The 15,567-nt window shown below is 39.8% G+C and overlaps 1 protein-coding gene across 3 annotated transcripts in view; it reads left to right on the top strand.

The window, feature by feature from the left end:
* The window catches only part of osbpl1a (oxysterol binding protein-like 1A), a 49,791-nt gene that overhangs the window by 7,909 nt on the left and 26,315 nt on the right, over positions 1-15,567 (top strand). For all 3 annotated transcript variants that reach the window (XM_050055044.1, XM_050055043.1, XM_050055045.1), the window contains 9 exons: positions 128-272; positions 980-1,047; positions 1,140-1,184; positions 4,907-4,980; positions 5,221-5,284; positions 5,389-5,490; positions 9,506-9,631; positions 9,763-9,844; positions 10,208-10,314. In XM_050055044.1, coding sequence (XP_049911001.1) covers positions 128-272; positions 980-1,047; positions 1,140-1,184; positions 4,907-4,980; positions 5,221-5,284; positions 5,389-5,490; positions 9,506-9,631; positions 9,763-9,844; positions 10,208-10,314 — 813 coding nt within the window. The remainder of the gene's footprint in view (positions 1-127; positions 273-979; positions 1,048-1,139; positions 1,185-4,906; positions 4,981-5,220; positions 5,285-5,388; positions 5,491-9,505; positions 9,632-9,762; positions 9,845-10,207; positions 10,315-15,567) is intronic.

Genomic DNA, 15,567 nt, shown 5'->3' with positions numbered 1-15,567 from the left:
CTTTAGCTCTTGGACACAGAGTGAGAAATCAAAGAGTCGTGCTTCACTCCTTAGCAGAATAATAAAGAGCTGCAGGATATTTGGCACCAGACAAGCCATCTGTTTTTGTCCTGTGTGTTTGCTGCAGCTCAGCAGGAAGAAGACCCCAGACATCAACTGCACAGATCTGCTGGGCAACACTCCGCTGCACTCTGCAGCCTATCGAGGCCAGAAGCAGTGTGCCCTGAAGCTGCTTAAAAGTGGAGCCAGCCCCAACATTAAGAACAAGAAAGGTAAGTCTCACCAGCCGAGCTGGCAATCATGAATTCCCTCCTGTCTTGAAAGGATAAGGCCGGTCGTATTCTCTGTTCTTCCAATGAAAAGACCAAAACCACAGCTTATTCCTCTGGGCCACAGAGCTCCAAGACATCAATTAAGCACACTGTTGGCTGCAATGAGCTTGAGGGTGAGCCACAGGATGGTCTGACACATTGTTGGTTTTAGTCATTTTATGGGCTTTATGACGTCAACAACATTTTTAATCAATAATAAAAACATCAGTATGAATAATATATAATAACACTGGCCTCATCCGTTAACCAACCACTCATCTCTATAGTTGTGTAAGACTGCTGCTTGTATCAAAAATATTCCCTCTGGTGTTAAGTGAACAACAATTTTAACTCACTACATGAGGTCCTTTGCTCAAACAGGAACAGCAACAGACTGAGTAAACAACTCTCACCTCTACAGAAATTTATTCTGACCTTATTTTTGCCAAATACTTTGTTTATTTCTGTGACTCGACGAGATTATCAGTGCAAAAAAAAAAAGTAAGAACACGAGAGGCACAAGCGGGGGCTGGTTTGGATGTCAACGACCCCTTGATATTTCTAACAGTTGTCATTAAGCTTTAAATATCACAGACTCTGTGTTTTTTTTCCTGCTGTATACATGTTGTACGACAGCCTCACTTGTCTTGTGTGTACACACCTCACAGGCCAGACGGCGTTTGACCTGGCAAGTGATACAGCAATGAAGCAGGTCCTTGAAGGCAGCGTTCATCGAGTGAGTGCAAATGGGCTTCCTAAAGTTACTTTGATGTTTTTCTTTGATTTGTTTTTTACTGTCTGTGTGTTTCTCATCCGTGTCCCTCGCAGGGTATGACCCGCCATGTCAAGAAGTACGAGGGACTCCTCTGGAAGGTAAAGCCTGGGGATTATTCTCTGTGGTGGCTGAGAGAACCCTGTGTGTTACAGATAAAGAAAAAACACAGACAAATGGAGAAACTAACAGAACGGCTCATATGATGCATTAAGATGCTGCAAAAAGAAGATGCAACAAAATTTGTTGGCATTGCACAGTGTGGCTGATGTTGAGAGACAGTTTGGTTTAAAGTAAGATCATTATAATCACATAAGACATGGTACAATGTGCATGCTGTCTTAATAAGAATAATGGAGAAAACTCATGAAGCTATTTTTTATAAAAGAAGCCAAGCTTTTATTTTTGAAAAAAAAAAATCAGCCTTGTAGTCTTGATCTTGTTTTTGTCACTGAAACCAAAGAGAAAAGCTGAAATGGGTCTCACACTGACTTCAGGTGGGAGTGAGTCACAGTGAATTGGATTTGGGCATTGATTGGTTTACGCTGACGACCTGTAACATCATTGACAGGCAGCACAATGAAGATGTCACACTCACAGTACACTGCAGGCTCAACATCATGCAATGATGGACGGCTGTTGTGCATAAAGTTATAAAAAAACGAAGGAATAATGTGTCGAAGCTTTGTTGAACACTCTGCATGTGGTGTGATGGTAGACTTTGTTCTCTGCACACATTGTGAGAGGAGTGGGAATAGCGCAGCTGTTACTCATGAAGGCTCGATGAATGCTGCCATCATTAATGTTATTAATCACGCCTGTGCTCTTTCTGCTATGATGTGTCAAAACGTCTACAAAACATTTGTTTCTAAATGACAGTCATTGGTATGGACGCTCATTTCTGCCATAAAAGTATTCTGTAAGTCACTATAATGAGAAACTTTCTCTGCATAATAACTTTTCTTCAAATACATGGCAAAGTATCAAAAAAATGATTAAACTTATCTCAAGCAATGAAAGTAAGACACTCAAAAGTAATAACCTACTTATCCCAAAATAATGAGTAAGGATCTTGTAATAATGAGTTAGAGGCTCACAGTGATGGGAAATTTTCTTAAAATTCTGAGTTAATATCTCAAAATGATGAGTTAGTTTCTCAGAATAATTACTAACTTATTTCACATTATTGACTTAGTATCTCAAAATAGTGAATTAGTACCTAAAAATAATGAAAAAAATTCACTCAAAATAATAACTTACTAATCTTAAAATGAATGACAAAATATCAAAAAAATGTCTTATCTAAAATTAAACACTAAGTACCTAAGATATTTAATCAAAACCAAAAACTTATTGATCTAAAAATAAATGACTAAGCATCTCAGAATAATGAGTTAGACGCTTAAATTGATGAGAAACTTTCTCATGCAATATTTATTATCTCAGAATAATTACTAAGTTATTTCAAATTACTGACTTAGTATCACAAAAAAATAGCACCTAAAAATAATGAGAAACTCACTCAAATTAATAACTTACTTATCTCAAAAATAACAACATACTTATCTTAAACATGAGACTAGTACCTTAAAATACCTGAAAATAATAAGAAACTTGCTCAAAAATAATAACTTACTTAAATGACTAAGCATCTCAGAATAATGTTATTAGCTTAAAATAATGAGAACGTATCTCAAAATAGCAACTTATTTATCTCTAAATAATGAGTTATTATCTCAAAATAATCAAAGTAATGAGTTGGTATCTCAGAATAATTATTAACGTATCTTAAATTGTTGACTTAGTATCTCCAAATAATGAGGAACTTTCTCAAAACAATGACTAATCTCAAAATAATCAATCAATTTTTTTTTCTAAAGCCCAATTTCACAAATCACAATTTGCCTCAGAGCGCTTTACAGCATACGACATCCCTCTGTCCTTAGGATCCTCACAGCGGATAAGGAAAAACTCCCCCAAAAAAACCTTTAACGGAGAAAAAAATGTCTTCGCACCTAAAAATACCCTTAATAATAACTTACCTATCTTAAAATAAATGACAAAGAACCTTAAAATAATTAGTTAGTACCTGAAAATAACAAGACACTTACTCAAAAATGACTTATGTCAAAAAAATGACCTAGCATCTCAAACTAACAAGTTATTAGCTCAAAATAATACGAAACTATCTTGAAATAATAACTTACTTATCTCGAAATAAATGACCAAGCATCTTAATAATAAGTTATTAGCTCAAAATGATGAGAAACTTTCTCAAAATAACAACTTAAAGGTGCTGTATGTAAGAATGTGGCCAAAATGGTTACTGCACTCAAATTCAAAATACTGCCGCGAGTCGTGTCCGCCCCCCCTCTCCTACAGATTGGAGGTTGCTGGACAGCGGCACGCTGGAGACTGATTTGTTTGCCCACGAGCGGCTGCCGTGGCAGGGCTGCGTCGCCACGTCCTTGATCTTCGGTTTTCCAGCGGACCGTTCGAGCAAGTCCGGCTTCTCTGCTGCTAACGCTGCTGCTGGGATACAGCTGAGGAGGAGCCGGCTGCTAATGCTATGTAGCGGGACACTGCTAATGCTGCTTGCCGTGCTGCTGTAGCTCAGTCGTAACTGTAACTGATGCTGCGACTCTACTGACTGTGTGACAGGTAGACGGCGGTGGGTGGCGCAACAGGCCAAAACACAAATTCAAAACATAAACATGATTTGCGGACCGTAATTTTTTTTTTAAATGTGACATATTCTGGCTGTACTATTGTTGTCGGTGAGATCAGTATGTTATATGAACATTATTCCTTAGTCTCTGTGACATATTAGGAGGATTTTATGACTATTTGCTTTAGATTTCTTACATATAGTTCCTTTAACATTGTTTCTCATTATTCTCAAATGTTAAGTCAGTGTTTTTAGATAAGAAGGCTATTATTTTTAGCCATTTTATTATTATTTTGAGACACTACTCCTTGTTTTGAGATATCAATATTTTGGGAAAGTTCGTCATTATTTTGAGATACATTATTTCAAGAAAGTTTATATAATGACAGGATCAAGATCTCATGGAAATGGGCTTCTTTAAGTTAGTATTATTGTCAGTATTAAAGGTTAAGTTTTTTTTTGGTCATTTAGGGGCAGTGGAAAGTGGTTAGTGACTTTTAGTGGACATGGCTAACGTGTTAGCACACACTAGCTTTATGACACATCTGACAGATCTGTACCTACAGAGCGACGTTGTCATTCATTTGGATTTGTGTTTGTGTCCAGCTGATGAATGTTTGTCCAATAATGACTCTCTTCTTGAGCCCTTTTTTGCTCTTGGGCCTCTTTAGCTCCTAAATGCTCCGCTAAGTTCACTAGCTAACGTTAGATGCTAACTGTGCTAGCATAGATTTGGTTTTTGGAGATTTAATGGCTGCTGTCTGCTGTGACCTGAAAACAACACTGTCGATGTGAGAGCTGTTTAAAAGTTAGAAACTTCTGTGACACATGACTGCAGCGTTGGAAAACCCTAAACATTGACTTTATTTTCACTCCCTGCTGAGCTAATCAGTCAGGAAACAAACCCAGACATAGCTCATGTTTGTGTATCCCATCTTTTCTGTTTGTGTTATTAGCATCTGAAATGTGTTTCTAAACGCAGCGTGATTTGAAATGTTTCTAAATGCAGCATGAGTGTTTTCAGATTTAATGTTCTGTGCTTTCTGGAGGTGCTGCACTTTGTGTCAGCCGCCAGATGAATCAGAAAGGACTGAACAATAACAGAAATCAGTGAAAATCAGACAACTGATTCTCCTCTTGTGTTTCATCCCACAGAGCTCCAGATTTTTCGGCTGGGGCTCCCACTGGGTCGTCCTCCAGGATGGGGTTTTGTCCTGGTACTCAAAACAGTAGGTGCCATCTCTCAGCTTGGCTGTGCTCCTTGAATCAGGTGTGCTAAGATCTCGGCACCAGATAAATGGAAGCACTACTCACTTTTGATTAGAAAGGTGCTGGACGTGACAGATAAATGAGTAAAAAAGAAAATATAGAGAGGAGTCTGTCTGCTATACCTCCATTGAAAATGTGTCATCTGTCAAAAAAGTTGTGCTGCGCGAGAAAAATATCGACTCTTTCTCTCTTATGTGAAGGTCAGATGCAGCTGCCAATGTCAGGAGGCAAGGCTGTAAGTCCCTCACACATGCTCAGTGTTTGGTAAGACGACATTTAAAAATTACACTCCATTTTTTTCAGTTGTGTTGAATTTGTGTGAGTTTAACTTTTGCACAAGGGAATGTTTTTGATGTTTTTGTTTCCAGATCCGAGCCAAAGACAGCTGCTTTTTTACCCTCAAGTGCTTCGATGACAGCGTGCACCACTTCAAAGTATCAACTAAGAGCGACCCGGAGGCAGCGAGAAAAGTACGTTTAATTATTCCTCTGCCTCCTGTTAACATTCTGTGTGGCCTATTTTTTAAATGCATTAAAAGCCCTAAAATCTGAAGAAGGAAAAAAGGCTTTATCTCCAATATCAGTCTCTAACTTGGGTCTCGAGGGTTCTGCCTGTGAAGCCTCTGTTTCATTTTGCATTCTTAGTAAAACGCTATGTTATCAGCTCAGTGATAGGACTCAGTGTTTTTTGGGTCTAAATTTGAACACGTAGCTAAGTTGTACGTGCCCAAATATCTCACATCGTAATAACCTCAAGCAATCAGAGGTAGGACTAAGTCATTGTTTTGCGAGTCACAGGTTAGTCTCCAGTCTTTGCACTTGAGTCGTAGGTCAAGACAGGCATACGGTGTCCATTTTAGGACATTCTCAGGTGTCAGAATTTGTTGTCAGACCTGCATCAGGTTTCAGGAAGACATCTGTCGGACATCAGATGATGTCCAGATCAATCCTGGCAGGCACCTGTCATCAAATCTGTCCCAGTCGTGTGACTCCAGTCCACACCTCTGCTAGTAAATAACTGCTTTCTCATTTTTGTTTTTTTGGTGTAAAAATCATCATTGCTGTCTGTCAGAGCTGTACACTTGAGACTAGGACTCAAGTCGCAAAAATTATGACTTGGGCTTTAATTTGAGCTCATCTGCTGTCAGACTAAACTGAGACTTGAAGGCAAAAAATCTGAGACTTGACTCGGTAACTTATAAATATTGAAAAATGCAATATTATGTGTAGTTTTGTCCTTTGGAGCTCCGCCAAGCTGTCATGCATAATTAATAACGAGGATGTGTGCCATGTATCCATAACCTCAGCTGCAGCTGCTGGCACCAGAATAAAATGTAAAGATCTCTAAATTCAGATGAGGGGAAACTAGCCTTTCAGTATAAAATTAATTTAATCTATTCATGAGTCGCTCTTCATATCCAGCACGTCGCCTGTTTTCCTCCTGATTTGCCTTTCAGTGCTTTGAATTTAATGTTTATTTTTTTATGACACAAACCTGTATGACCCTCCATCTCAACTGATCTTTGTAATGTTAATGACAAATTACCAAAGTCAGAGTCTGAAGTAACTTCTAGTTATTTTTATACCTGTAATGCAGTTTTAAGTGCCTCCTCCTCGTGCACTGTGCCACCTGATATTTATAGCTTTTGCTTAAAAGCTTAAGTGATCATTATCAGGCAGCGTAGTCACATTAAAATCAGGGTCTTGTGTTCAGGTCAGAAACAGGAAACACCACAATGTTCCAAACAGATAGAAAGTCATTATGGGCCTTTTTGCTCACATACAGATGCTTTGATTTATTACCTGCAGCAGGATGTCAAATGCCCTGTTTTCATTAAAAAAGTATAGATTTTTTTCCACTGTGCTGTTGTAATGTTCACGCTAAGCTTTGACAGACCGGAAAAACTTTGTTTTTGACTTGCAAGTCACGTTACAAACAAGGACATGAGGTAGGACTCGGTCCAAAAGACTAAAAACAGCTCTGCCTTCTGTTACGTCTTAGCAGATAGAGCTTCATGACTCTAAGCAGAAGATGAGTTATTTAAGGGTGACTTCAGAATTTTTATAACCTGGACCTTATTTTCACATGTTTTTATGTCTAAGTGACAAATGAAGACAACAGTTTTTGGAAGTTATAGTTCAATGGTGTTCATTATGTCTTTAGTTTCTGGTAATGACGTTAGTTGTTCTTTTATCTCAGACATGTAAGGATGTTACATACGTTGACATGTTTCAGCGGAAACTTCTGCCTTCCTCAGAAGTGTCAGTTGGTGGTGGTTGTGACACGTTGACAGATCAGCTGATAAAGACGCATCACAACCAATATGTGTGAGCACACTACAATGTGAACTGTAGTGATGGGTGAAGCAGTTCTTTAAATGTTACTGAATCACTAGAATCAGTTCATTAAAAGGATTTGTTCAAAAGATTCGTTCACTGAATCGTTCAGTGCTTGGCAGGAGGAGCCCTGACTGTACTGCGTAGTCCGACTCACTGAACTGATACATGGCTGAGCTGCTGCTGCTGCTGCTGCTGCTGCTACTGCTGCGTCTGCCCTGCACTGGTGAGTCTCATTACTGGCCAGCTTAACGTTTTATGTTTGTTTATCTGGAATCTAAGTCTGTTAAAACAATGGGGAGGTGTGTGATTGTGTTCATGTGGCTTGATTCCTGGCTACATTAGTCGTTAGCTTGGAGAAAACGGTCCCAGTGTATCACTGAGAAGAAATGATTTGAATCACGCAGGGATCAGGGTTACGTCGTTCACCGAGTGATTCGTTCACCGAGTGATTCGTTCACCGAATGATTCGTCACGCGGTAGGCAGTCCCTCCCTGCACCTTGGCTGCCTCGCGACTCGCGAGTGAGTCATGGTTTGCACTGACCGAATCGGCAGTTCCACTCCCAGCCTGCACGTTCGCTGCTGAGCTCAACTGAACTGAGAAATGAACGAATCAGTTCCAGAAGTGATTCAGTTCAGTATGTTCACTCAACAGATTCGTTCTTTTGAACGATTCGTTCGCGAACGACACAACACTAGTGAACTGGTCGGTCTGAGCTCGACTCAAGCCGGCTGATGGTGTCACCTGCAACTCAGCTGGTCAAAGGTCAAATCGCTGGCGGCTGGTTTTAGAGCGTAAAGCACGTCACCTGTTTCTACAGCCAATCGGCTTGTAGTAAAGTCCGCTGGTGAAGTCAGAGTGGCCGCAGACGATGTGTTTGCTTGCTGCTGCAGGTGCTCCGTCCCAGCCAAGCCCTCTGTTTCTGACCTCATGTGCCAGTGTAGAATGCTGCATCGCTGCTGCTGCTGCTGCTGCTGCTGCTGCTCGCTGTATGTGCTTATGCCCACACACACACATTCTTTATATTATTGTGGTGTATTTATTATGAACACAGTCCATCTGATGCTCGTTTTGTTTCTGTTTTTCACCATTTCCTCGCTTCTACAAATGCAACCATGGCCAGTATCTACCTGTCACTATCCTCATTCATATTTTAAGAAGTCACAATTTATATTCAGCCACAAAATAAGTTTGAAAAGCTGCAAATTAGAACAGAAGTACAGAGAGTTGTTGCATAGAGATGATACACCATCTCATCTAGTTACATTGATGTCAACCAGCAGGTTTTTAGAACGTTGTAGAACAGCACATTTCAGGTAGTTGCCTGTTTCAACTCGTCTCGTCATAATTCTTTGGTCTGACGTGGGTTTAAGGTTTAAGGGCAACTGTGCACTGTTAATTTACATCAAGTAAAAAGTCTTGTTTTTGCCACTGACATGCTCAGATCTTCTTCTAAGTGTCTGACAGCATTTCGGAAAGAATCCCTACAGAGAAAAACCTTTTTGTTAAAGAGTAAAATCCTTTTTATTTAATCACAACCCTGAAATCACTATCACAAAACCCACCAGACTCCATTAAAATAAGTTTAGTTTAGTTTAGTTTAGTTTGTCTCTCCAGTGTTCCAACAATCACCAACTCTGGTTTGATTTAAATGTATCATTGATTCACCCAGTTTATTTAAAAGGAGTCTGATGGGTTTGGTGATAGTGATTTCTGGGCTGTTTCTGGTTAAACAAAAAGGATTCGACTCTTCACACAAAGATCTATCTCTGTAGGAATGGTTTCCAAAATGTTGTCGGACACTTGAAACAATAATGCGAGCCTGTCGGTGGCAAACATTTTAAGTGGACATAAATTGACGGTGCACAGATGCCCTGATTGTTACATAGCAGCTTCTCACAGCGGTCAGCTGCAGCACTCTTGCTCAATACTGGACCAGTTTTTAAAATTGTTCTCTCCATTTGTCACTTTGACACAAAAACATGGGAAGTTTTACTATCCAGGATGTGAAACTTTAAATGTCAATATCTCAAAACCACACAAATCACAAGTAGAAGTTTGTAACTCCAAGGCCATGCTTTATAAATACATCAATGACGTGTTCCACTTTCATGATGAACAAAGAAAAATCTGTGTTTGTCTCCCAGGCTTGGCTGGACGCTCTGGAGGAGCACTCGGCTTACAGCACACACTACTGCTCCCAAGAGCAGGGCAGCGAGGAGGAGGAAGAGGAGGAAGTGATGTCACTCGGGGCACTAACAGACTCACTACAGGTGGCTGTAAACAAAAAAAATCCATGATTAACATGTCAGAATAATGGTCCGTAGTGTTTTTGGCTGCAGAGTCCTCCCACCCTACGCTGCTCTTGTTCATCTGTAGTCTCCTCTCATCTCTCTGACACCAGGCAGCAGAGACCAGTCAGAGGAAACTGGAAAAAGAAGTGGAAGCTTTGCTCAGCATGCTGAAAAATGACGGGCTGGCAGAAAGTAAACGCTGTTATTTCTTTGTCAATTAATATTTTTTTATACATATTGTATTAGATGTAATGGATGAGAATGATTCAAGAATGGAAATGAAAAACTTGTGATCACAATTACAAGCATCATCAAGCAGATTTAAACGCAGCGTATTGATGGAATAATGCCATAATCCTCATAATTAAGAATCTGCAACATCTGTGTCATTAGAGGTTCGCTCTGCTTGTTGTTTATAGCTTTCCTACAAGCATGAAAAAAAACCCAACTTGAACATAATGCTTTGTCTGATTTCTCAGCAGCTTGTTTGACTTTTTTTCATTTCACTTATTACATTGTGCCGACAGTCGCTGATTGATGTGTTTGTCCCCTCAGGGTTTCCATCTGCCATACCGCAGAAATTGCAAGAAATCTGTGAGCTGTCCAGCGAGACCAGCTCCAGTCTCAGTGTGTGTCTCAGCCTCCTCTCCAAACAGGAAGGGGTAAGTGTCAGCTTGCCCAGGGCAGATTTATTTGTTCTGTTTGAAAGCCTGCAGCAGCTGTTACGTGGGTTTTTGTCTATTACATCATCAGTTATCAGGGTTTTACTCTCAGCAACCCACAGCAGAACACAGGTTATCATATCGAATCAGTTCACTCAAATTATAAATAAGTTATGTCTTTTGTTTTGAGTTTTATGTGCCCATATTTGGAGATATTCAGTTCTGCTGCCAATCCAATGAAACAGAGGTGATTGGTATTTAAACCACATTCAAAAACTCAAAGTTTGCTTTGATATCTATAGATAATGTAACCTATGTGGGACGAAAAATGACAAAAGTATTGATGAATAAATGTATAAATATATGCAGGAATAAATGCATAAAATGAGGAATAAGTGCTGAAAATAAAAATGGAAATAAATGTGTCAATAAATGCAGAGGTTGGGACCCCCTGATGATTCCAATCTTTATTGAAATATTGATATTTATATATGTCCTTTTATACATGAAAACATAAATAAATTAAGAAATACATTTTCAAATAAATATGGAAATAAATAGATTAATGCATGGAATTATATTAATAAAAGTTTATATATAAACAGGACATATTATTTATTTATATATGCCCTGTATATTTATGAAATTTTATTAAAATAATTCTTCAGCCATTAATCTGTTTATTTCAACATATATTTATTGATTCATTATTTAATTTATCTATTCATGCATTTATTTATTTTGCATTTATTTCTACATTTATTAATTTATTTATTTATCTATTTGGAGTTGTATTAATTTATATCTAGATTTAGTTACAACTTTTTAAATGTCATTCCCAGATTTATTTATTGATTTATTTATTTTTTACTGTATTTATTTAGACATTTATTATTTTTTATTTATTTTATTTATTCCTGTATTTTTTAAACATTTATTCTCAGATTTATTTATTTATTGGTACGTGAGTGATTTCACGTCCTCCATAGTAACCATGCATTGTTTCTGCAAAGTCACGTTAATGTTGAGTTTTTAGAGTGTAACTGAGGGCAGAGTAAGAAAATATATGTATATATTATATTAAATATTCTTTGTGATTTGAGTGACCTGACCCTTTAAAAAAAGTGCAGACTATAAATACTGTAATCAACAGGATAATCTGACCCTCACATATAGTGATTTTTTTTTTATTTTTATTTTTTTAAGAGTAATACATAAAAACAGAGCATGTTTCATAAGAAAGCAGCAGCACATTTCACACCTCCTTATGAAAGCAGCTCAGTGGAGTGCAGTGATTATAAGCTGTCAGATGGGTTTTCTTTGTGTGTGATTCAATGGATTTGATTGTAATGGAAGGATTCGGTGGATAGATTACATCCCTGCAGGAAGAAAAATAGATGGCACCATTTTTAGCTCACAAGTGCCAACCCTGAACATCAATTCTGTAATGATGTAAAACTTTATTTATACAGCACTTGACAGGGCCGGCCCCAGAATTTTGGTGGCTTTAAACACACTTTGTTTGTGGCGCTCCCAATGCAACCATCAAATCCCAAGCTGCTCATTACTGAATACACACACACACACACACACCTATACACACATACAGACACACAATAGAGATCAACAAATAAATTAAAAACAAATCTTTTTTTATTTGAAAACAGTACACAAGTATATGAAAAATATGTAAAATTTGAGGAGTTATGAAACAATTGCAAAGTATTAAAAATAATGAATTCAGTACATTTATGCTAAAAGAAACTGCACATAAGGTGTATGAATAAATATATAATCTACAGGTCTGTAACTAATTTTTTTAAGGAGCCATGATTAATTGCTGCACTAACAAGTACTTAACAAGTTGGTGCAGCGACGAAACAACAAAACGTTAACCCTACGTTACCCACAATGCTGCTGTGTTACTGTGGCTACACCCAGGATTGCCTGCACGTGGCTCTCACTCAGGTCCCCTGGAACGCCATTAAGCCTTGCTTCCAATTTTTACCAGTGGCCACTCACGGTATTGCAGCAAAAAATTCCCCTGGGGCCCAAAAAGCATTTTCCACATAGGCCCTCATTAGCCCCTTTTACACTGCCAGATTTTCCGCAAATGTTGGGCCGTTGAGCCAGGAAACAGCTGATAACAGGAAGTAGCGAGCAGCTAGTAGCAAGAGGGAAACACAAACCTGACAGACACTGTAAAGATGAGCAACTGGGGAGACAAGGAATTGCGTGCCCNTAAACAAAAGTAGGCAGGCGGCATTTTGCTGCTCTCCCCGATTTTGTTTTTATACTGCCAATGCTGTAAGAAGACTGATTGGGCTTTCCTGCAAATTTGCATAATTCCTGTTTAAAAAGGGCTACTGTAAAAGAGACGTCTATAAAAAATGTTGCCAGGAAACCTCAAACTGCAACAAGGTCAGTTATGAATCTTTATATTCTGATTTTTTGATCCATGGAGGTTTTATGTTGCTAAAACTTTCTTCAAGCTGAGAAAAACTACTTAAAATCTGTGAAGTCATAATGTAGAGTCTATAAGGCGAGTGGGAACTTGCAGGTGGGCCATAAATCACAGAATTAAACCCTGAAGCTAAAAATCTTTTTGCCGTATACGCCAGGCGAGCAGCTCCACAGGACTGAAAGGGCGCCATCTGTTATCTAGGTAGTATTATAGATCTATGCTCTCACCTCTGACATCACAAGCAAACATGCAAGTGGCTTAGCCAAAATGGCGGCAGCTCTCAGCACTAGCCACGCTAGCGGTGCTAAAAGCGCTACTAGCAACACCAACAGTGCTAACAATGGCAACAGTGCTGACAGAGCTAACAGTGTTAACCTGGAGGGAACTGGAGGGTTGGCGTTACGCGTTGTCAACGGTAACCACCCTATGAGCACAGTGCAGGGCAGGGGCAATTAGCTCGCCAGTGGGCCAAGTAGGGAGGGACTTGCGTATTAGTCCAGCTACAGTCCAGCTCTACTGTGCTGTGATTGGCTCGAGCACAAAATGCTGTTTATCCAATCAACCGGACAAACGTTCTTAGAGCAAGGGGCACGAAATCCCTGGTAAAAATGACACGTCCACTGATCCACATCCAGGGGTGTGTGGATACTGGAGGAAAGCCAATACAGGGCCCTTGGCTGTGAGCATGGCCCCCGGCCCCGCCACCTCCCATTGTCCCACTGCTTCTCTAGCAGAGGAGCAGAGCACAGCCTGGGTCAGTGGGGCCTGCTGGAGGCTGTTAAGGGGCTGCGGGATAGAACGAGACAGCTGAGAGTCAAGCCAGGACCTGCTGAGCATGTTGGAGGCAACCGGGGCTGGAGTGGCAGTCATGGCCAGTCAGAGTAGAGTCAGGAAGGTCTGCAGGGAGAGCAGGAGGTCTGCGGGTCCGTGCCCACAGCCAAGTGCTAACTGTCATCTGTCCTCCAGTGTCCACACACAACTGGATATGGAGCCTCCAGCATTCTTTGCAGGCCCTGGCTCTCCTCTAACCTGCTATGTTTGCTTCTCCAGCCCCAGTGAAGCCTCCAGACTCTTCAAAACAAATCCTATATAAAGAGTTTATAAAATATTTGGAATAAATTTAGCTACCCGCACAGTGCAGGAGCCTCTACCCTCCTGAGGTTCCCATGGCTGGTAAACTTAAAGCTCATAGTAATTCATTTGGATACTGAACTTGGAATTCTTTCAGGCGTTAAGTAGTGAAATTGCATTAGTACTATAATGTGTATGTAAACACAAAGACAAACAGTGATGAGCCTGCGGTGTGTCACGGTGTTGGCCACAAGCCCAGTAGCACTGTCAGACACAGCAGCAGACAAATAATATTCAATAAGGGATGGCAGTGTACATAAAACCCCCTAAGGCTGTATATGAGATTTTAAATTGTGATATTGTATTGATGATGTACTTTTTCTGGAAAATCAGTGGAGGAAGTGTTTATGGACAGAATGTCTGTTTTCGAATGATCCAGCAAATGAAGATGTTTCATCACATTGATGCAAAAATCACACCACAAACGTAGACTACAGTCATGCCAGCAGCTCTGTGAGGCTGCACCACAGATGTGTAATAATATCTAGATACTGGACCCCAAGATGATGCTTATTCAGTCCAATAGCACGCCTGCTGCATACACCTAAAAAGTTCTTAGCCCTCCAGGTTTACTTCCGCAGTATGTGGCTCACTGAATATGCACAGTGGTGTTTCTCCCGCTCAGCCCACAGACTTCACATTGTGACGACATGTTGTCACAGATTTTTAAATCACTTCTCTCGGCTCGAGGAAATACAAATTTATTTACAAATATAAAACCGTCATAGATGAAAAGTTTACAATAGAAAGAATCATAGTTGACCTTGTTTGCAATTCGAGGTGCTCTGGGATTTTATTTGGCTGCAGTACCACAAGTGGTCACTGGGGAAAATTGTAGGCAAGGCTGACCTGCTTTCATGGAGGCCTGGGCTGTACTTGCAGTGGTGTTTTGAGCTAAATGCTACCATCAGCATGATAACATGATCACAATAACAATGTTTACCATGTTAGCAAGTTGCTTAGTAGCACTAAACACAAAGTACAGCTGAGGCTGATGGGAATGCCATTCGTTTTGCAGGTATTTTGTCATAAAAAAAGAAGCATGTCGCAAAAACATTTAACCTGATGGTGGCGCCATGTGAGAAGTCAGGGGATCACATAAGTGATTACAGTTCTTCCTGAGGAAATATCAATGTGTATAAAATATTACAGCAGTCCCTCAAACTCTGAAACACAAATTTCAACCACATGGTGATGCTGGAAGAAAAGTCAGGCAATCCCGAAAGTAATTAGAATTCCTTCCAAGTGTCAAACTCAGGGGCTGAAATATGAAGCCAACGCAGGCTCCAAAAGTGAGTTGATCCCCATAGACCCCCATGTTAAAAGTCCCAACTTAACAGCAGAAATAAACATATTAACAGCGTGGCACAAAATACTGTTTTGGTCTCTGAAGCTAATTAATCCCTTCATGACAACCGTACGGGGATGAATTTTAATATTACCCACCAGGTTACATTTTATTAAGGCTTAAAGTTATGCATAATTGACCTTTCGCTTTGCCAGTCGCAGTAAGCATAGAGCCCACACTGTAACTAACTGCACTCCCTGAAGAAATATCAGCATATTATTGGAGAAATGAAAGAGTGATTCCAGAGAGAAGCAGACAGAGGGGTCTACAGTCTGTGTTTGAAGGATATATCCAGGATGTCAAACTGACT

Source organism: Epinephelus moara, chromosome 10, assembly GCF_006386435.1.
Source record: "Epinephelus moara isolate mb chromosome 10, YSFRI_EMoa_1.0, whole genome shotgun sequence".
NCBI lineage: Eukaryota > Metazoa > Chordata > Actinopteri > Perciformes > Serranidae > Epinephelus > Epinephelus moara.
This window is presented reverse-complemented; position numbering and strand designations above follow the sequence as displayed.